The sequence below is a fragment of the Pristis pectinata genome, chromosome 9 (genome assembly GCF_009764475.1).
Source record: "Pristis pectinata isolate sPriPec2 chromosome 9, sPriPec2.1.pri, whole genome shotgun sequence".
NCBI classification, from domain to species: domain Eukaryota; kingdom Metazoa; phylum Chordata; class Chondrichthyes; order Rhinopristiformes; family Pristidae; genus Pristis; species Pristis pectinata.
In genome coordinates, this window is record NC_067413.1 from 13,006,168 (window position 1) to 13,030,455 (window position 24,288).

Here is a 24,288-nt window from a genome sequence, read left to right on the forward strand (position 1 = left end):
TTTGTCTATAAGCTTCAGGTACCAATTCATAGGCCTTCAATATAGCTTGTTTTACCTTGGTATAATCAGCTGCATCCTCAGCAGACAAAGCAGAATAAGCTTTTTGAGCTTTACCTTTAATCACACTCTGTACCATAAGAGCCCATCCTTTCCTTGGCCAGTTTGAACTCACAGCAACCTTTTCAAAATGTTGGAAATACTGATCAACCTGATCTTCTTCAAAAGGAGGGACTAATCGAACCACCCTGCTGGCTGAAAAACCATCATCAGAATCAGATTCTGAACTCCTACGCTTCATTTGTAACTCATGCTGCCTCTGTTTCTCCTTCTCCTCACTATCCAGCTCCATCCTCTTCAATTCCATCTGCTTCATTGCTAGATCAGCCTCTATCTTCATCTGAGTTATCTTTTGTTCAGTCTCTAATTTCTTTTGTTCGGCCTCTAATCTCTTTTCCTCTTGTTCGGCCTATAATCTCTTTTGCTCTCGTTCAGCCTCTATCTTTAACTGGGTTTGCTCTCGTTCAGCCTCTATCTTTAACTGGGTTTGCTCTCGTTCAGCCTCTATCTTTGCCAGCTGCACCTGTGCCTCAGAAATTGCTATTTCACTGCCAGGAAACTGTTTTAACACTTCCTTCTCAAACACCTTCTTTTCCACATAATGGCCAGCTATCAGTCTCTGAATATCTGCCTTTCTCATAGACTGCTTTACTTCTGTAAGGTTTAGCTTTGTAGCAATCTTTATCAAATCATCCTTTTTCGCCACCTCCAATCCCTTTTGGGTTGGTGACTCCAAAAATGCCTTAATATCCATTGCTGCTGGTTTCCACACACACAAGCCAATTAAAAAGAATTTATCAGACCTCCCTCAAAAATCTTTGGATTGAATCCCGAACAAATCTCGTCAATCTGGGGAACGATCCCAGACGACACTCGTTAATCTTTGGATTGGATCCCGGACAAATCTCGTTAACCTTGGGAACTATCCCAGACGACCCCCCAATTTTGTCACGAACCAGCAACAAAAGAAACACACTGAGCATGATTTAGTGTTAAAAACTATTTTATTAATCACTACTTATGATAATACGTAAAATAAAAGTAAAAATGTTAGTATGTTAGAATTCAAAAATGTTAAACCTCGAACGTTAACCCCAAAACTAAACTCGTCGTGTGTGTGTGTGACAAAGTCCAAAACTCCCAGTTCCGGAATGGTTCTTAAAGTTCAGTTCCGCAAGCCATAAGGTGAAACGTGAGCAAGGGCTTCTTCAACAACCACCGTTGTCTGAAGATAAGACGTAGACGTAGAGAAACATAGGGAGAGTAAATACGAAATCCAAATGTTCCATGATGGAACCCAAACGACACTTCAGGGTTTACTCGGTAGTGACTTCCTCACCCCGAAAAGCATCCGAATCGTGGTCGTCCACACACAAATACCTGTTTCCTTCTACAGGTCAGCAACAAAGTGAACTCCACCGGATTACTTCCAACTTCCATACATGGATTTCAGTGGCAAACACAGTTATTGTTTCTCATCCATCGATAGAGAAAACAAGCAGGCTGGTGTCTCTCTCCCTTCTCTCTCTCTCTCTCCTTCTTCTTCTGACTTCTTCAACAACATCATTACGTCCTTTATCTTCTATTGACGTAAGCACGCCCCACACACACATACACACACACTCTCTATCTTAAAGGGACTTTCACTGAGTCCGTAACAATCTCCACGAGAACTCTGCAGTGGTCGCTTTTACCAATGCTGTCTTGGACAGAGACATTTGGCACATGTAGGTTGGTGAGGACAATGTCAAGTCCCTCATATTACTTTGCTTATAACATGCCACAGATGTTTGTACTTCAGGAATCACCAAATTCAGTCATTGGTGGAACTACCAGGCCACTCTTCATCATGGACATTGAAGTGCCCAGAACGTATTCTGTTCCCTTGCTAATTTAAGTTCTTCTTTATAGTGCACTCAATATGGAGGGGCACTGATTCATTGGCTGAAGGAGCTGCTTTCTACGCTTGAATTTCAATTGAATTAAATATCCTAACTTGCACTTCCTGGTTCAGACTTAGTAAGACTTATGAAAGATTCTTCAATTGGTTGAAGAGGCATGCTTTTGCTTGTCTTGTTCACAGAGGCCCCAAATCTCCTGTTGAGAGTGTTGCATGATATCAAACTCCCAGTGACACTACTTTGCCATCCAATTGTCCCCAAAGCGCAGTGAAAGGATGATGAACCAGTACCATTCATCCACTATTGAACCTAAAATCTGGCTCAGTGACACAGGCCAATTAATTTTGTTCAGGATGCCACAGAGTTTCTTGAGTTTACTCATGCTTATCCACCTATTCAAGAAGTTGTAGGTAGTGGAGAGTCTTTGACATATTAGGAAATGAGGGACTTGTCAAAGAATACTTTGCTGCATGTTCTTCTAGTCAATGGCAAACAACAGGATGTTGATGGTCTGAGATCAGGGTACGTTGTTCAGTCTCTCACTGATGGATGACAAATTCCTGTCACCTATAGAAATAAATGGACCTGCCAGTAGTCATCCCAACCTTCAAACTGTCCAAATCATGCTGTAGATTGGTACAGATCCTTCAATAAGGGATCTAAATGGACTTGAACATGAGAATTTTGAGTAATTAGCTCAATTCCTGATACAGCAGAAAGAAAACTACTTACAAATTCTATCTGAATAATTCCATATGCCACTATGAAAATGCCATGCAGAAAAATATGTCATATTTAAGCTTAATGAAGAGTGTTAGAAATAACTAATTTGGCCAAATCATGTCTACATTCTTAACATGGAGTGTAATTCAATGTTGAATGTTTGCCTACTTGTCCTTAACCACAAGAACAGTGGATAATATTAGCTACATTAATTTATCTTTCTGAAATGCTGGGAAAGTTGATTCAAAAAGGCGCAGTTCAAAAATTGGCCTGTTTGTAGGCATAACAGCATGCTAATGCGCTTGGGTAGATGCCTTCATAGTAAATTTATCTAGTGGCCTGCCAAGGAAAGGATGTACATGCATAGAAACTGGACTTATTTGTGGGCAATTTTAATGGGCATTAGAACCATTTTGTGCACTTCAGATCACGCTGGTGATCATTGGGAAAATGATCCAGGAGCATCCATTGTACCCAATGTGACATTTTCCCAGCATCAAGTGCACCCCCCAATGATGCCATCACTTGTGCAGCTGCCATTTTGTGATCAGCAGAAATTGGATTTCAAAGCTGCAACCCGTGTTCATTACTCACAAAAACACAAAGAGCAAACCCCACAGCGCCTCAGCAAAGACACAAATGCACTGCTCCCTACATCTGCCAGCCACAGCTTTTATTGCACAGAATTGCTAGATGCAGCCCTAATGCGTAATAACAAAGCATTATTCCACATAATATTGCAATCTCTGCAAGAGTGATGATATCATGGCTTGCAGTGCTTGGGGGCCACACTTGCAGCATGGTAGTCAAATCTGTGTTGATGATTGCAGAGAAGGGGTGGGTGGCCAGACACACTGAAGGCATGTGTTTCCCCTCCTCACTCACCTTTCCTGGATTTTCCCTCATCTCCATGGCAACCTTGCAGCTGCTCTGTGGTTACCATGGACAGAGATCTTCTATGGTTCTGACTGCCTTCCCCTACTTCACAGTGGCAATGACACAACTGTGAGCTCTGCAGGTAGCCGCTGCTGAACACCACACAGGTAAAGACTTTACAATCGGATAACGGTGAAAACATACCCAATGCTTTTTTTTAAACACTTTTTCCCAATTTCCTGATCTTTTATGCAGGTCACCTGATTGTACTGCACCAGGCTCAAGGAAACTTCTATCATGCTGTTATGAAACCATTGAACGGTCTCTTGACCTCACAATCTACCTCGTCGTGATCTTGCACCTTATTGTCTGCCTGCACTTTCTCTGTAACTGTAACACTATATTCTGCATTCTGTTATTGCTTTTCCTTTGTACTACCTGGGTGTATCGACGTGATGAAATGATCTGTATGGATGGCATGCAAAACAAAGTTTTTCACTGTACCTCGGTACATGTGACAATAATAAACCAATTTACCAATTTAGTTTACCAATCATCCACCCTTTTAGCAAATGAGAAAGGGTGAAGACACAAGAGACTGCAGATCTTGGAATCTGGAGCAAAATCTTGATGCAAGGTCTCAACCCAAAATGTCGACTATCCCTTTGCCTCCACAGATGCTGCCTGACTCACTGAGAAAAGGTGAACTCCAACTTCTCAGCAATGCTATCCAAACAAGAAATAAATGAAGGAGTGGCTCCTCAGAGCCTGCACCCAAGGCTGGCAGAGTCCATCCTGTATGCCTGTATTCTTTCAATTAGACAAATGAGTCAGAGGATGTAATTATAAGAATACTTGATTTTAAAGCCTCACCCTATGAGAATCACACCTAGAGAGAGAGAGAGAGAGAGAGAGAGAGAGAGAGAGAGAGAAAGAGGGAATAAAGAGGAGAATGTGTTTCTGCTCATCATTCCCTCTGGAAATTTGATGTCCTGATTGGCTCAAGGTATCCAGTGAAAAGACCCATGTTGGAACTGTTAAGGGGATACCTCCCCTCCGTCAACTGCCTGTCTGCTCCAAGGTTGATAAAACCTTTCATGTATGGATTAAGCAGTAATTGTTGCTTCTGAGTAAAACTCATTATTCTTAAACCCTTTGAGTCATGTATGCCCCTATGACAGAAGTTAAAATCTTAGGGGAGAGCCCAGCTGCCTTCTAACAATGTATCAACAAAATTACATCGGAGCAAGTAATAACAATTTTTGTCTATTCATGTTCAATTTCCAGTCTTGATATATTAGTAAACAAAGTCCTGTAAAGTATTATGGAAACACTGTGATTTTTTTTACAACATAGAACAATCCATATCAATAACTTGGTGATTTCATAATGGCATACAAGGAGGCCATTCAGGCTGTTGTGTCTATGTCAGCTCTCTGAAGAATCCACATTTCCCTGTAGAGAAACAAAGGACTGCAGCTGCTGGAATCTAGATGAAAAACACTCTGATGCTGGAGGAACTCAGCAGGTCAGGCAGTATCCGTGGAGAAAAGCAGGCGGTCAACGTTTCGGGTCAGGATCCTTCTTCAGGACTGAAGACAGCTAAAGGGGAAGCCCAATATTTAGGAGGCAGAAGCAGAGCAGTGATAGGTGGACAAAAGAGGGGAGGTGGGTGGGCACAAGGTGGTGATAGGTAGATGCAGGTAAGAGACGGTGATAGACAGGTGCAGGGGAGGGGGAGGGGAGAGCAGATCCACCGGGGGATGGGTCAAAGGTAAGGAGGAAAAAAGTGGGCTAGGAAAAAGAGAGAGAGGCTAGGAATGGGAAGAAAAGAAGAGGCATGGTTGGGGGCACTGCTCTGCTTTTTCCTCCTATATATTGGGCTACCCCCTTTTCCTATCTTCAATCCTGAAGAAGGGTCCTGGCTCAGAAAGTTTACCACCTGCTTTTCTCCAAGGATGCTGCCTGGCCTGCTGAGTTCCTCCATCATTTCCCTGTAACCTATTCTCTCGCACATGCCCATTAACACCGTGCTGAATCTCCCAGCAGCCACCTACACTGGGGGTAATTTACAGTAACCAATTAACCTAACCTGTCTTTACCTCTCGCTGTCTTGGTGAAGCAACCAGCATAATCAAAGACCCCACCCACCCGGGACATTCTCTCTTCTCTCCTCTTCCATCAGGTAGAAGATACAGGAGCCTGAGGGCACGTACCACCAGACTTAAGGACAGCTTCTACCCAACTGTGATAAGACTATTGAACAGTTCCCTTATACGATGAGATGGACTATGACCTCACGATCTACCTTGTTGTGACCTTGCACCTTATTGCACTGCACTTTCTCTGTAGCTGTGACACTACTCTGTACTGTTATTGTTTTTACCTGTACTACATCAATGCACTGTACTAACCCAATGTAACTGCACTGTGTAATGAATTGACCTGTACGATTGGTATGCAAGACAAGTTTTTCACTGTACCTCGGTACAAGTGACAATAATAAACCAATACCAATACCAATAACAACCAGCAAGTCCTTCTGATGTGGTAGGAAACCGTAACATGTGGGGAAAACCCATGCAGTCACAGGGAGAATGTGCAAACTCCACTTAGACAACACCCAAGTTTAGGATCAAACCCTGGGTTGCTGGCACTGTGAGGCGACAGCTCTACCAAATGTTCCACCCAACTACTCTGAGCTCTGAGAGTTCTCAGAGTTTTCTTCCAATCTTCTCCTTCCAAGATGGTAAAAACCCAGTGTAATCAAACTGTTCTGTTATGCCTTTGAATTCATGGATCAATTGTGTTTTCCCTACAATAGACAATCATCTTATTTTGAAATAGGGACTGCAAAAGTGTTGTAATATAGGTATGGTCTGGATTTATAATTATGAAATTTCAAAAGTAGTGTAGTGACTCATAACTTTTTTCCCATGCAATAATGAATTGATTATCTATTGAGGGTGATGACACAAAATGTACACTTCAGATTGTTATGAAATAATGTTTATTAAAGGTACATTGAAACTGCTTACCTTGTGATAAAGGCAGTATCTCTTCAGCCACGTCACTATACCTATAGTCATACTATACAGCATTAGTAGAGAGTAACACAGGCATTGTACCCATTCAATTGGCATGTTCTACATGGGGCCAGCCCAATCTAAACAAAAATTAAAATATACTTGGCACTAAAATGAGATACACTTGAATGACAAAATACCCAAACTGTTGCCATGATGTCTAGTCATCAAAAACATTATGCTCTTATTGATGTAGATTATTGTGAAAATATGTCCTCGAGTCACAACACTGCAACATAGATTTTCCTTTACAATGGTAGCCACATTTTCCAATGTTACGTGAACAACATGTGGATTCATTTGCAGTATCTATATAATTATGATTACATCAAAACCAAAATCTAGTTGTGATGCTTTTATGCAGAATGTTACACCAGTCAACCATAAAATGTGATAATTCAGTAATCATTCTCAAAGTCTACATGATAAATGACTATGTGGTTATTAAACCAAGACAATTAAAGAAATCAATGGCAACAGAGGTTCAATAATTAAACTACCAAAGATTCTCAGAAAATCACAAAGCACTTCATGGCCATTGAAGTATCTTTGCGATCACTGTTGTAATTTAGGAAATGAGGCAACCAATTTACATATGGCAAGCTTCCACAAACATCAAGTTTATAACTACCAAATAATTTGATTTGTATTAATGTTGAATGAGTCAAATCAAGGTGTTTGAATAATTATAAAAGTAATTGGTTTATTTCAGTAACCTACTATTCACACATCTGTAAGCCTTTCTGGTTTCTGCAGAATAATGTTCAGGCAGTGCAGAGGGATTGGAACATATTTGTTGTGCCAATGTTATAGAGTAAGGAGATCTCTTCCTACATTCCCAATCTGGGCCATCTTTCACAACAAAGAGCTCATATAAAGCCAAATCCTTAACCACAGAGCAGTCCGGAATAAGAATAATGTAAAGAAAAACATTGTGCTACACTTCTTAAGTTACTAATGGCCAACAATAGAAGGCTTTCCCTGAAACCTAGGGGCATGTCACTCACTGACCTCTCATCCATGAGCTTGCCTGACATAATGGAAGCAGAACTTAAAAATATACAAGTCATATATAATATGGCAGAGCCTTAAATGCTGCACAAGGCCAGGGTAAATTAACCATTCCATATACGATGACAGCAAGTAGAAAAATCATATGTAGCAATGCAGTCACTTAGGATGAGAGCACAACATCAGGGGTTCAAAGATGTGTTAATCTGTAGAAGGCTGAGCGGGGAAAATGAGATTTGGTTTTCATTCAGAGAGTGATAAGGGTCTAGTGCTATTTTCTGAAAGGATGGTAAAGACAGAAATCCTCATCACACTGAAATAATTGGATGAGTAACTACAGTTTGAGGCTACAGACTGAGAGCTAAGAACTGAGATGATCCGAAATGGGTTGGTTTTGCTTGGCATGGTTATGATAGGCTGAATGGTCTCCTTGATAGTAAATCGCTTTGAATCTGTGATGCACTGAAAGAAATGCACAGCAAATAACACAATGGATATGTAAACATGTAGCAAAATCAATTGTTGATTGGTTGTGTTGATTAATCTCTTCAAAGAAAGGGGTAGAGGTATAGTTAGGGGAAGTATTGAAGATATGAGAGTATCAAAAACACTTGGCCAGAATTTACTGTAAAAACAACCATGATGTTCATAATGCTGTTTCAATTTATGTACAAATTGAAGCACTACACAGATATGCAAAAATCTAAACTGTTGGCTAAGGTGCATTATTACTTAATAATCTGCACTAAACTTGCAATTGCCATAGGGTATCTTATTCAAAAATGAACAGCATGAAGTTCTGATCATTGTATCATGGACACAGATTAAGTTCACCATAGAAAACTAAGGATTGCCGATTTTTGGTCCAAATATTCCACAATGGCGTAATTATTACTGCCAAACAATTTCTTTCGCATTGAAAATTATTTTTTTTACAAGAGTGGAGTCTTATTCATTCAATTTTTTGTAATTGTTAAAGATCAGAATTATATTGACAGTTTCATTTCTTTCTATCGCTTTATTCACTCTTTCCCCTTCTTTGTTTTAATATTAAAACATGAACAAAATCTAATTTACACTTCCTGGTTCAGGCTTTGTGCAATTCATTAAGAAACCTCCAGTATAATTGGTGAAGGAGATCCACAAATGCTCCCAGGGACCAAATGCCCTGTAGAAGGTGTTGCATTTTTTTAATCTTTGACTTGCACCAACCTGCTTAGCAAAAACTGATGGAAAAGGGAGGAGAGTTGCTTGCAACTTACAGTAAATGCTGGTCATATATTATACACAATGATTTACAAACTGGTAGGAGAATGAAATTATGTTAACGAAAGTAATGGTTCAAGGTAGAGTGATGGGGAAAGCAGACTCACATAGCTATCCAAAATTTCATCCATTTACCTTTGAAGAGCAAACTGTTCACAGTCAATGGGAGGAACAGGTTTGAAGAACTGAATGGTTCTTTTATGTTTTGGAAAGATAAAGGTCAAAAATACAGAGCGTATGGAGCAGTTTCAATCCAGTTCCAAATACATGTCCACATGACATAATTTATTCATAATTCAACACAAATTGGAACAAGATCAGAGTCAAACTCAACTGGTCCACAACACTGGCTAGTGACAGAAATGGAAGTACAAGTATAAAGACTGCTTGGACTTGAAGCATGAGTTGGAAAAGCAGCATACATATATACGTACATGCTTACATAAATACAGGTATTGCTTGCACCAGATTATGTAAATTAATGGGATGCAAATTTTAATCTTAAATGCTCTTTGCCATTAGGCAGTTGATTCAGTACACTAATATATGGAACAACTGCAGAGCCATGTTTACATAAAGCATGATTTCTTTCATCCTTTAAACCCAAACTACTCTAGTTCTTTAAATTGTATTGTTAATTAAGACCTGGTAATTTCTCCCATTCCTAGAGAGACTGTTTTCATTAATATCATACTCCACCTCCCCCCACCCACCCACACTCTCTTCTATACCTCTCTCCTGAAGTCACTGATTCTTAGTGGGGATTAACCAGTATTTCTTGGCACTTATGGTTATATGCAGTAAGTATGGCAAGCTATTTATCCCTACCACCAGCAGAAAGGGCCATAGCTTTGCTACATTCCATGCACAGGAATCACTGACTAGTGAGAAGTAAAAATCCTGACAGATTTCTCCAGCTGGCTACAAAGATGTTGATGTCCACTCACACCCTAGTTGTAATCAGGTAGCAGTAAATGTTACTGTTCTATATTCTGATCTTTCTGGACTTCATTGTCCATTGCCATTCACGAGTTTTTTTCATCATTAATCCCCCAGGATTATTATAGGATAAATTTTAACTTTCATATAACCATGCACCTTAACACATTTTAAGTATGGCACATGAAAGGAACACTGAAGGGTTTGCAGACAGTTTTTGCCTTGTACAATGTCCCACAGGTATTTAGTTATTAGTTCATTTCTTTCCGATCAGTTAGAAATTAATGAATGCTCCACTTTTGAAAGAGGCTAAGTTACAGATATTTACCTTTAGACCTTTGAACCAGGCACATAAATTAGTATTACAACAAGGAAAAACATAATTTGCTTCTGGATATTCAAAAAGTAGGTTTAAAAAACACTTGAATCACTGTGCTCAGAAAACAAGAATAAAGGCCAAAAAATATCCAAGGATGAAAGAAGGTGAACAAAAATAATAACTGGCATTTTAATGTTTGTATTCATAGTGCATCTACTCTCTGTGGAACTCCTTACAGTAATTTAATGAAAGCAGGACAACAGTGTGCTAGAATGAAAGAGCCAGCAGTCCAACAACTGAGAAATAACCTTGAGACTGCTAAGTAATTCAAACAATAACACAAAAAAAAAGTTTTGTTTTTCTTTTTTTCCCTGTTCGGCTGCTTGGTATGAGGATGATGATTCAATACTGCTTGGCCTTGATCTCCAGCAAAATTCAGCAGCAACGCTTACTCGACTGCACCGTGTGCCTTCCAACTTTAAAAGCTCCGTTGCTGCTGATCTGAGAGGGATCCAGAGGTGGAATTTGCTGACCTGAAAAAAACCCAGTGAGATTATTACTGACCACTTACGTTACACATGGTACAAACACTTATAACATCTCTCAGATTCTGGGTTTACTGGAATAACACGGCAATGATTCATGAACTCTGATGTACAGCACATATGCAAACTGTTCATAAAGAAATTGATGTAAAGTCTGTAGGTTCTTTAGTGTTGCTACTCCCAGTGGTACAGCAGAACATCCTTTACTTAAGGAAGTAAACTCTCAACTGATGGACAACTGTCTGTGGCAACCACGTATGGAAAGTCGTACCACATGATACACTCAGTCTTAAAGATATACTTACATGCAGTACATTGAATTATTTCCATTATTTTATATTCAGGTTTTCCTTTAACTGAATCCACTGTTTCTTATTGCTTTATTTGCTTATTGCTTCTGGTCACTTCATCATAGGAGGGATGTGGAAGCTTTAGAGAGGTGCAGAGGAGATTTACCAGGATGTTGCCTGGATTGGAGAGCATGTCTTATAAGGATAGGTTGAGTGAGCTAGGGCTTTTCACTTTGGAGAAGAGGATGAGAGGTGACTTGATAGAGGTGTACAAGATGATGAGAAGCATAGATCGAGTGGACAGTCAGAGACTTTTTCCCAGGGCGAAAATGGCTAACACAAGGGGGCATAATTTTAAGGTGATTGGAGAAAGATATATGAGGGATGTCAGGGATAAGATTTTTTACACAGAGAATGGTGGGTGCTTGGAACGCACTGCCGGCAGAGTTGTGGGGGCAGAAAACATTAGGGACATTTAAGAGACTCTTAGAAAGACACATGAATGATAGAGAAGTGGAGAGCTATGTGGGAGGGAAGGGTTAGATAGACATTAGAGCAGGATAAAATGTCAGCACAACATCATGGGCCAAGGGCCTCTACTGTGCTGTAATGTTCCAACACTAATGATGCTAAGAAGACTTATTAAATTATTACCTAAACTTTTTGATTACCAATGGGATCCACAAAATTATGATATAATGAGGACGAAACCTGGTCTTGTTAAATTTTTATCTGTCAAAACAATCCTCACATTCCAACACTGAGTATAGAAGTCATGTTTCAGCTATACAAAACCTTGGTTCAGGCTACACTTGGAGTATCATGTACAGTTCTGGTCACCACAGTACAGGAAGGATGGGCTTTGTAGACAGACCGAAGAGGTTCACCTGGACGTTGCCTGGATTAGAATGTATTAACTATAAGTAGTGTTTGGGTAGCGGAGATAATCAGAGACTTTTCCCCAGGGTGGTAAAGTCAAATATTAAAGGGCATAATGTTTAGGTGAGAGGGGGAAAATTTAAAGGAGATTTGCAAAGCAAGTTTTTTTTTACATATACAGAGAGTGGTGGGTGCCTGGAATGCACTGCTGGGAGAGGAGTAGAAGCAGATACAATAGCAACATTTAAGAGGTACTTAGACAGACACATGAAGGGGCTGGGGATGGACGGATACAGACCATATGCAGGCAGATGGGATTAGTTTAATTTGGCATCAAGGTCATTGCAGACATGTTGGGCCAAGGGGCCTGTTTTATGTTTTCTGTGCTTCTATTCCACAGCAGGGCATCCAATTCGTGCACAAATGATGTGACTATTTTCATTCTACCCAGATATTGGTCCCTGTTTGTGTGAACAACTTCCTAAATCGGCCTCTCACCAGTTTGAACTGTGGCTCCTTTTCAGGCTTTAGTTTGAGGTCATGTACCAGTCAAGAGCTGATATGTACTTTATTTAAAATTATTTCTCTCCTTAAGTTATTTTTAAGGAGGAAATGCGCCAATTTCCTCAGTTATGATTCATACACTGGCTGATGCCAAGGTCATCGTGCCTTGGACTTAATTCCAGCCTTTCTTATTCTGGCTCACCCCTTCCCTGCCTGCATCTAACTGCCCCCAGAAATGCTTTGGCAGCTCATTAGGCCGTGCCCCCAGGCTTACTGGCAGTCAAAACCATCAAAAGACTTTGACAGCCTGTGACGGTCTCCAACAGTTACAAATAATAAAAAAAAATTACAAATTAATCATAATATTAATTATTACAAACTTATAAAGTAAAATATTAAAATAATTAAACACATAGGTGGCCCAATTGCACACCAGTTAGTGTAGCTGCCTCCCAGTCCAGGGACCCAGGTTTGATCCTGACCTCAGGTGCTGTCTGTGTGGACTTGGCAAATTCGCCCCACGGATTTCTGCCTGGTGTTCCATTTTCCTCCACTTCCCAATCTCATGCTGGTAGGATAATTGGCTACTACAAGTTACCCCTTGGTGGAGGCAAGCGGCAAAATGACTCAAAGGGGACATGATGGATTTGTGAGAGAGAGTAAGTTTCAGGGCCACAAGGAAAACAAGGAGAGGGGTGACAGGACTGACAGGTTACTTCGTTGGGAGCCGGCAAGATGGGTCAAACAGCCTCCTTCTGTGTTGTGGTAAATAAATAAGTAAATATGAAACTAAAAAAGTGATAAAATATATTCAACAATTAAATACATTTAAGATAATTCATTCAAAACATATATGGATTAACTGAAACTTACTTTTCACCCTTGGAGCCCTTCCTCTCCATTCTAATGAATGAGTGGCAGAATATGTGCCAGCTTCAGTAGGCAGATTTCCCAGCATTACTACTGGAAACCACAGGAAGTTAATGTTCTGCTGTCAGACTCCACGAGTAGAGTCATAGAGTTATACAGCATGGAAACAGGCCGTTCAGCCCAACTGGTTCATGCTGACCAAGATGCCCCATCCAAGCTAGTCCTATATGCCATCATTTGGCCCATAGCTTTCTAAACCTTCCCTATCCATTTGGCTGTCCAACTGTCTTAAAAGTTGTTATTGTATCTTCCTCAACCACTTCCTCCAGCAGCTCGTTCCACATACATACCACCCTTCTGGTAAAAAAATAGTTGCCCCTCAAATTCCTTTTAAATCTTTCCCCGTCACCTTAAACCTTTGCCCTCTAGTTCTTGATTCCACAGTCTGAATGATGGCAGCAAGAACCTCTCAGAAAGTCTGCAGGTTCCACATTTATGTTAGTGGCCCTCACGAGGCTTTTGTATCGTCAACCTGGCCTTTGCAGAAAAAAGAATCATCACTGTGCTAGTGTCCATCTCAAAGCCCTTTGCGATGTCTCTGCAGCGTGAATGTCTAGCCCATTGCTAGAATGCTCAAAGTGCTGTCTAATGCAAACACAATACAATTCTGGTAGGAATCCCTCTAATTCATACTCTCTGGTTTTAGTCTATTATTCAGCAATCGATTTGCTTGCTGACTGCTTGCACTCCAGGAATTTTAAATTGGATGGAATCCTGAGTTGTCATTCAGCTTGGCCATCTCACAGGAAACAGGGGTTGCTCATTTTTCCTTCTAATCACACTTTTGTGACTGCTTAAATGTAATGGGAAAGGGTAGAATAATATAATCCCAGCCAAAGATATGAAATGGCAGAAATAAAAGCCCTTTGTCTATATTAAATGTATCTTTTAAGGAGGGAGAGAGAAGTAGGAAGGTGGAGGGACTTAACAAGACAGTTCAAGCAATAGTAAGACAGAAGGAGAAGGGAATGCACAATGGCTGCAATTACGGGGCCTGATATACTAAACTAGTAGAAATATGATGGCAGCACAAAGTGGGTGTTGGGTACCAACATATATCCTATCGTTAGGAGTATTGTGATGAGGAACAGTATTAATATGAGGATTGGATATTAGCCACTAAAATACTAATACAGTGAATAACTAGTGTCACACCAGCACAAATCATGTTTAGAAAGGAATTAAAATAGAAAAATAAAATCCAACCTTACACCCATTCCACTGGACCTCAATCCAATTTCTCACACACATATTGTAGTTATACCTGATTAAGAATAAGCACAACATCCTATTTTACAAGCAGATGAATACTCTAAAGTTATTTAAGGATTAAATATTCAAAAGACCTGTTTTACCTGTAACTTTTTTCCCATCCTGATGAAAGATCATTGACACAAAATATTCATTCTATTCTCTCAACACACATGCTGCTTGACCAACTGAATATTTCACGTCTGGTCTGTTTTGCTTAACACAAGTTTAAGTTCAGTTAGTGAGTTAGTTAATTTAATTTTTTTGTCACCAGTAGGGCTGTTTGAAGATCAAGACCTCAATCCTGGCACAAAGTTCATGGTGTACAGGGCAGCTGTGATCCTCATCTTCCGCTACACTTCTAAGACATGGATTACCAGCAGCAAGCACCTCAAAGCACTGAAGAGGTATCACTAACACTGTCTTTGCAAACTCCACCAAATCCATGACAGGATAAGTGAATCAACATCAGATCCTCTCCCATTTTTGAGGGTCCAATTACACTCAGGTAGCTCCAATTGACAGGCCACGTTATGCACCTGATTCCCAAAATAGGCAGTCTACCCCAAGCTCCACATTGGCAAGAGGTTAGCAGGTGGACTAAGCAAGCAATTCAAGGATGGTCTCAAAGTCTTTATGAAAAGGTCTGATATCCCCAGCAAATCATGGGAATCCACTCAAAATGGGAAACAAGTAATCGGGATGGCACTGAGAACCTCGAGGCCATTCATCGCACAAAGCCCAGCATAAACACCACTTCCCAAACTACCCACCCTGCCACCCCACTGAACTCCACCTCCCTCACTTGTGACAGAGTCTGCGAGTTGCACATTGGCCTCGCGAGTGACCCCAGAACACACAGACCTGGAATGGAAGCAAGTCATGCGCAACTTTAAAGGCCAGCCTAAAAAGAAAAAACAATATCCTGCTGTTATAAGATTATTGAACGGTCCCCTAGTACGATAAGATGGACACTTGACCTCACAATCTACCTCATCATGACCTTGCACCTTATTGTCTGCATGCACTGAACTTTGTCTGTAACTGTAACACTTTATTCTGCATTTTGTATTGTTTTACTTTGTACTACCTCAATGCACTGTTGTAAATGAATTGATCTGTATGAATAGTATGCAAGACAAGTTTTTCACTGTACGTCAGTAGAAGTGACAATAATTAACCAATTCCAATTCCAGTTCCAATGGCTTTTTCCATTCCTATCCAGCTTCTCAGCTAAACTGCTCACATATTAACATTGGCTCTGGATATGGTTGGTCTTGGTTGTAAGTGTAACAAATGTAATATTGGATGATACCACTTTAATAACTATGCCATGTGACCAAACATGCTCTGTGTATGTATTGCAATGATGTTCAGATTAAAACTTTCCAGAAACCATCTGTTTGCCTCTGGGGAGAAGCTGCCTGCTTTTGTTTAGTAATAGGCACATAATAAAGAAATGCTGCATGTCCCTCTGCAAAAACTCATTTAATAAAGCACTTAGTTCATTTGTTATCAGTAATTTTCCGTAGGATTGGAGAAAGAGTGATGATGTGGCAAAGGTCAGGCCCACACCAAACAGTGATGACTCGATGCAGAAGGTCACTCTGTATCAGAGAAAGGACAGTCGATCAACCCAGATATCTGGAGGATCTTGTGCTAAAGTGAAGACCACAGAAACTGGGCTTCCCCTCTCCCCCTTTACATTATCAAAGGAATGGTGTATTATTTATAATATCAATTGGAGAACTATTCCAAGAACTGCTCTCTGTGACATTTTGTTTGTATTTATCCATCGGATGTGACAATGCCCACTTTAAATCCATATGTAGATCGTTCCTGAACTAAGAGGGGCTATAGCAATCAATCACTTTGGTGGGTCAAGAGCCTTGCACTGGCCAGATCAGTTAAGGATGGCAAATTTCCCTCCCCTGAAGGACATTAGTGTGCCAGATGGCTTTTACCACAACCAATAGCTTCAAGGTTACCAACAGCCTTCTATTTTTAAGTTCCAGATTTATTTAATTACTTCATTTTAAATTCCCCATCTGTATGGTAGGATTCAAATCTATGTCACTGAATCAATGATCTGGAACTCTGACTGTTTGTCCAGTAACTTAACCACAACACCGCCATACCCACAGTATTGCAAGACTGCTCAAGATGGAGCATTCCAGAGACTCTCTGCCTGTCTCTGGAAAGAAGCTCTCTGCCTGTGTGGTAGTGGGTATAGAGTAAAGAAATGCTGCAAGTTATTAAGCAGATCTTTTTTCATTTAACAAAGTATTTTGTTGGTTTAACCAACAGCCCATCCTCCACAAACACAGTGAATGAATAAGAGAGAAAGATACAGTGACAGTAACAAACCTCAGAGAAAACAGCAGACTAAAGACTAAAAGAAAGGTCCCATGGTTTTATTTTACTGAATGAGCAATCCAGAGGCTAGTATCAATTATTAGTTCAAATCTCATCAAAGCAGTCGGGGAATTTAAACTCAGCTAAATAATCTGGAACAAAAAAGTCGTGGTGAGCCTAAAATACTGGATTGTTGCAAATACCCCATCTGGTCACCAACGCCATTCAGGGAGTAAATCTACAGTCCTTTTCTGTGTACATGTGATTCCACTTCATGTAACCAACTCTTACATGCCCTCTGAAATGCCCCAGCACAGAATTTAGATAAGGTGACTCATTACCAACTTGAGGGCAATTAGGGATAGGTATTAATTGCTGGCCTTTCAGTTAAGTGTCAAAAAAGATTAGGCAATTCCTCATGAGGTCCTGTGTTTGCTGAAACAGGAAGTGGAGAGGAAGTTAGGCAGGAGAATCTTCTCAGACAAGACTGCAGTATTTTAGAGTTTAGTTACCTCTTTGAGAAACAGACTGCAGGATTGGCTGTTTTAAAATTCTGCACCATGTGTACTGTTGATGATCCACAGAAGAAAAAGACATCTATCCGGCAACCCAGCGAAGCACGCAACATGTTACACTGCCAGGTGATTCCCTTGGCCAATATACTTCACAATCTGGCAAATGGTTACTATTGAACTCCCTGCATGAAAGAGATTTAAAACCTAAAGTTAAAGCGCAGTCCGATAACTACTTTGCTGCAATGGTATGGTACCTTCCCTGAACCAAAACAAATCTTGCACATCTGAATATTAAAACAAAAGGGTTTTATTACTTTTCTTGTTGCTGAAATTATGTAATCCAAATGGTTGAAAATTGGTCTAATTTAAATAAAACTCCAAATGGCGACTCTGATGCTATGTGTAATAGGTGATGTGCACTCTCTGTTTTATTTCTACATCAGTTTTTGTTTTACATCTGCCACACAAGCCAGAGAATTGATTAATCTCTTAAGCCATTAACAGAACAATCATGGGGAATTTCTTGAGACATTCTCATCCAAACAAAATCACATGATTTTCCATTTAAATCTCAGTAGACAATCAGATATAAAGACTGAGAAAGGGGCAGGCAGCCAAACATTGCATCAGATTAAAAACACCATTGTAATCTTAGTGAAGAATGGCTTGCCTTGCCCCAATACATCTCTCAAATATGACAGCATTTACAGACCAAAATTATACCCAAAACTGAAGGTGGCTGAACCTATCTCACTGACATTAGGGAAAGGATCCTTGAAATATCAGATTCATTTGACTGATATGACAAACAGCAAATAATAGATGTAAGGGACAATAATAGTGCATTTAACAATACTTTCATCTTGGCATTTAATTATACTTCAATCTTTCCTTTATGGTTTTTTTTGTCTTTTCTGCTCGAGATCTTCCACTGGGGAAAGAATTGTACCTGTGCAATTAAAGAGCAAAATTCAGAGGTTGATGTCCAAGATCTAAGAGGGGTTTAGAGGGTTGTGGGCCAAACATGAGCAAATGGGACTAGCACCATGGTGGCATGGACAAGTTGAGCCAAAGGGCCTGTTTCCATGCTGTGTGACTTTATGGCTCTATATCTTGCTCATCACTAAGCTGTGCATGAATAGCATCTTCCTGAACGTGAATAATGAGAAGGTTCTGAATTGACTCACCAGATAGCCTATAAAATCACCCAAAGTAGTTAGGACTTGTCCATTCCCATGAGTAGAAGGATGCCTTAATTATTACCAAACAAAATCACCAGCATTAAAGTGTTCAGCCAGGTTCCTTCAGATATTGACTATAGTTAGAGAATTTTTAAAAAGAAAAAAATGAACTCTGAATTTGGATACAGAATGATTTTTTTCTCATCATTATACACTTGAAAATCATTTCTTTTCCCCTAGTAAGGGACATGATTGTGATCGCTTCTGGGTTGAATTGCTTCACTCTGGAAATTCGACTGGGTGTTTTGGACACAGTTCAGCTTTATGAGCACCGCCTGAGTTATGGTCATCCCACATGCAATAGTTTTGCCCCATTGCGGGGCCAATTGGACCAAGTCATCTTAGGAGCGAGCATGGTTGGTAACTCGCAGGATAACTAGTTCTTCACAATGCAGTGCTGAATTGGCATGGCATTTAAAGGATTGGGACCCCACACTATATGGCACCAACTCCTCCCACCTACCAACCAACATCACTCATGACCCACAACCTACCAATCTTGCTCCTGACCTCTCCTTTCCAGACATGGCTCCCAACTACACAATCAGCCAAGGCCCACAACTCTTCACTTGGCTGAGGTCCATGATGGGGGATCAATCTCCAAACTACTAAACAACATCCACTTACTGACCACCACCTTTCTCCCTCTTACCCCCTCTCCAGCCCTGACCTTGCTTGCCAGCACTCCAGCCACACTGCTGCTTCCCAATCCCTCACTCCATTCCACCTGATCTAACTTTGAATTAAATGGTCTAACTTCTCCTGGTCCAGTTCTCCACTAAGGAACCCTTAATGATTCACAATCCAATTGGTGAAGAGTTATTTAGTTGCTTGTTTTGTTCACAGAGGTCTCAGATGCCTTGAAGAGTTCCCTAACCCTTCAACACCTCTGATTTATTGCCCGCTTCTGTGCAGAAAACCAGGAGACAAGTGCAAGTGCAGTGAATGGCTGGTTCTGTTCATCAAGTGCTGAAAAGAAATACCCATAAACATCTTGCTGGTTAACTAGCACCAACCTTGGACCTCCCCTCCTTTAACTTTTCTAACCACTATTGTTCATGTGTGAACTTTAGCTATGAATGCTTTAATGGAGGACTGGTTAGTTCGTTGCCTGAGCTGCAGGCAATGAACCAACCAGTTTCTCAGTTGCACTGCATTACGTAAAGTTGTTTGCTGTCAACAAAAGTTTGGTCGCACAACAACCTAAAAGAAACTTTCAGCTGGCTTCTAACACACAGAATCTTCAACAACAGTCAGGATATTGGGAAAGGAAGCCTGATGCACAGTGCCAGCCATGATCTTATTGAATGCTAGAGTTCCATTTACTTCTTTCTGTTATAATTTTATATAAGTATAATATTAATAAACAGCAAATATCATGCATCAAATAGACTAATTAAGATCTGAAATCCCTGTTTAAAATAACACAATGCAAAATTTCTCTTGCAGACAACAGTGACTGAGCACCATTATTCATGTGTGGACCTTTAGTTCTGAATGCTTTAATAGAGGACTGTTCAACTGTGAAAGCAGCACAGTGGAGTTCAGTGGAGGAACTCAGCGGGTCAGGCAGCATCTGTGGAGATACACCGAGACATCGACAATCTGCCTCCACAGATGCTGCCTGACCCGCTGAGTTCTTCCTTTGTTTTTACTCCAGTTTACAGCATTTGCAGTTTGTGTTTCCAGTGAAGTTCAATCCTGTTCTTGTGTAATTTTGACCAGCAAGTGGGAAGAGAAATAGAGTTAACAATTCAGGTCTGGGTTCCACCTGAAACTTTAACTCTGTTCCTCTTCTCACAGAGGCAGCCCTGACCTACTGAGTACTTCCAGCATTTTGTGTTTATATTTTAGATTTCCAGCATCTGCAGTATTTCTTTTGGGTTTTCAAGTCCTTTCAATGCTTTTATGACCTGGAATGGGAACCCAAAGTATTCTTTCCTTCTGCTGTGAGGCCAGATATGATCCTCTTTCAATGTCAGCTCACACACCAGCTTGTATTATGTACTAAGCAAAGTAAAGGCCTGTCAGTCTACATTGCTTCATAGCTAATTGGGCAAATTCCTTCATAGTTTCCTTAAAGGCATAAAAGGTGGTTATTTGGCGCATCAGGTCCAAGCTGGCTCCCAGCAAAGTAATCCCTTTCCTCTATCCCTGCAACTTAGACCTTCCCTCATGTCTATCAACTCCCCTCTGATTATTTTACCATTTACCTATACTAAGGGGTAATTTACAGTCACCAATTAATCTACCAGCACGTCTATGGGATGTGGGAGAACCCAGAGCTCCTGGGGAAAACACAGGCAGTCACAGGGAGAGTGTGAGTACTCCACACACACAGTGCCCAGGCACTAACCGGTTTTTCACAGCGCTATGCAGCTATCAGTTCTCCTCAGCAGTCAAGTCTTGGAAGCACAACATAACCATAATTTCATTTGAGTATATGACACTTGGCCATTTTCATGGAGAACACAAGGGACTGCAGATGCTGGGATCTGGAGTGTAAAAAAAAAACAACTCAGCGGGTCAGGCAGCCTCTGTGGAGGCAAAGGGATCGTCAATGCCTCAAGCTGATGACTGAAGAGATAGAGGTGAGGGGTAGGGATGAGGCAGGAGACGGCAAGCGATAGGTGGACCCAGGTGAGGAGGGGTTGATTGGCAGATGAAGACGGGTGGGGGAGGGACGGGAGGAGATAGCTGGAAGGTGATTGGTGGAGACAACAAAGGGCTGCAGATTATGGAATTTGATAAGAAAGGAAGGTGGTGAGTGGAACCAGATAACAGAGGGATGCTGGGTGAAAGGGGAACATTCTCTGTCACTATTTCTGCCCCTCCCTGCCCCATCTGGCTCCATCTACCCACCAACCACTCCTCACCTGGATCCACCTATCCTGCCTCACTCTTCCCCCTCACATCTTTGTACTGGCTCTCTCCCCTTTGCACTCTCAGTCCTGACGCAGGGTCTTGACCCAAAAAATTGACTATCCCTTTGCCTCCTCAGATGCTGCCTGACCTATTGAGTTTCTCCAGAGGTTTGTTTTAAGGGCATTTTCATTTTATTTTCATCACCAACGGATATCATGATTTTCAGTGATGTCAATCTATTTTCATGGCTGCAACTAAAGTGAGAGTAAAGTTCACTGTGGTTGGAAGCAACAAACAAGGGACAGTAGAGAGCAGTTGTTACTGTACTAGCAGCCAAATCCATGGACTACTGACCCAGAAACAACAGTCTGAATCCCTTCATAGCAGCTGGGGAAGTTAAGTTCAAGTCATTACTTATCTCACTAATGGTAACCATGAAACTACTGGATTGATGTAGAAGCCCACTTGATTCACTAATGTCCTTTATGGCTGGAAAATTCTTGTCCTACCCAGTTGGGCCAATTTATGACATCAGCTCCACCAATGCGGTTGACCTCTTACCAGCCCCCTCACCTCAGAAGCAATTAGGTATGAACAGGAAGTGCTAGAATTGCTAGTGAAGTCCACATCTGGCGAATGAATAAATAAGGAAAGTAACTTTATCCACTGCCAGTGCACATTGGACAGCTGCAGGCAATGAACCAACTGGTTTCTGAGCTGCATTGCATTGGGTAAAGTTGTTCGCTGTCAACAAAAGTTTAGTCATACATCAACCAAAAAAAAACTTTCAACTGGCTTCTAACACACAGAACCTTCAACAACAGTCAGGATATGGGGAAAGGGAACCTGATGCACAGTGCCAGCCATGATCTTATTGAATGCTAGAGTTCCATTTACTTCTTTACATTTTTATACAACTATAATATCACCAAACAGCAAGTATCATGCATTAAAAAGACTAATTAATATTTGGAAAAACCTGTTTAAAATAACATAATGCAAAATTTCTCTTGCAGGCAACAGTGACTGAGCAGTAATCAAGTGACTTTGCCTTTACGACGACAGCAGAACTTGCTGAGTCAACACGGAGTCACATTGACTTATTGTGGTTACTGAACTTGCAGTCGCTTTGTCTGGTGAGGTATGTTTTCCATCATGCACCCATTCAACTGTGCAAGACCATAGATAGCTGGCAATGGCCAGAGTTACACAATGCATGTGAGACAGAAGGAATGATACCTAACCACAGAAAAAAACAAACTCTGACAAATTTAAACTGGAGTTCTTTGGCAGCGTATAATTATTTGCAATAGTTCGTACAGAATCATAGTGGACTGATCTTGACGGTACAAGAACCATCCAAAACCCCATGGTTTCCCCCCACCAATCTGTACCGCTCATGTATGCAATTGAAGCACATATCCAAATGAACAATGCTATGTCACACAATGTCTTTCTTTTTCAGAAGTAAGCCTTCCATTTTCCACATCCGGAGCAGAGCATTCTATGCAATGACCTGAAACGTAACTTTGTTTCTCTCTCCACAGAGGCTGATTGACCTGCTGAGCAATTCCAGCATTTTCTACTGCCCTATCAATGAGTTACTTTCCATATATGATGCCCCATTTCCAATGGCACTGAACTACACGTGCATGCTTAGTTGAGCAGATTCAAATGCTGTTTTGCTCCCTTCAAGTTGCAATAGTCACATCACTTTAGTGCTGAAATGCTGACCTTCAAGCCCAAGAATCATAGACTAATACAGCATGGACAAAGGCCCTTCAGCCCAGCTCGTCCATGCCGAACAAGACACTTATCTAAGCTAGTCACATTTGCCCACATTTGGCCCTTATCCCTCCAAACCTTTCCTATCCCTGTACCTGTCCAAGTGTCTTTTAAATGTTGTTATTGTACCTGCCTCAACCAGAGACACATGAAATTCTGCAGATACTGAAATCTGGAGCAATACACAAAAGTGCTGGAGGAACTCAGCAGGTCAGGCAGCGTCCATGGAGGGAAATAAACAGTCGACGTTTCAGGCCGAGACCCTTCATCAGGACCGGAAAGGAAGAGGGCAGAAGCCAGAAGAAGAAGGAGGTGGGGGGGGGGGGGGGGGGGGAGGGGGAGAAGCACACCCAGGCAGGGGATAGGTGAGTTCAGGTGAGAGGGGGAAGGTTGTGGGTGGAGGAGGGGGGGAAGATGTAATAAGCTGAGAGGTGATAGGTAGAAGAGGCTGAGGGCTGAAGAAGATGGAATGGGGTAGGAGAGGGCAGTGGACCATGCAAATAAAGGATGGGGGAGGGGAGCAGAGGAGATGGGCAGGTCATCAAGGCAGGGGAAGGGAAGAGTTGGGGGGGGGGGGTGACAAAGAAGGGTGAGGTTACCAGAAGTTAGAAAAATCGATGTCGAGGCCATCAACCACTTCCTCTGGTGCACCACCCTCTCTGTGAAGAAGTTGCTCCTCAGGCCCCTTCTAAATGTTTCCCCTCTCACTAGTTTTTGATTCCCTTTCCCTGGGAAAAAGACCGTGTGCATTCACCCTATCTATGCCCCTCATGATTTTATACACTTCTTGTAAGGTCACCCTTCAGTCTCCTATGTTCCAAGGAATAGAGTCCTAGCCTGCTCAACCTCTCTCCATAACTCAGGCCCTCGAGGCAAGGTAAAGCAAAAAAACTGTGAGTGCCAGATCATAATATTCATGATTTTTATAACATGCAAATTAGGAGTTGGAG

General features: G+C 41.2%; 1 protein-coding gene across 1 annotated transcript in view; it reads right to left on the minus strand.

Moving 5' to 3' along the window:
• Positions 1-6,562: 6,562 nt before the first annotated feature.
• Positions 6,563-24,288, minus strand: part of rab31 (RAB31, member RAS oncogene family) — a 94,086-nt gene continuing 76,360 nt past the window's right edge. Inside the window, exon 7 of the mRNA XM_052023773.1 lies at positions 6,563-10,711. Within this exon, the coding sequence (XP_051879733.1) occupies positions 10,614-10,711 (98 nt within the window). The 3' untranslated portion in view covers positions 6,563-10,613. The remainder of the gene's footprint in view (positions 10,712-24,288) is intronic.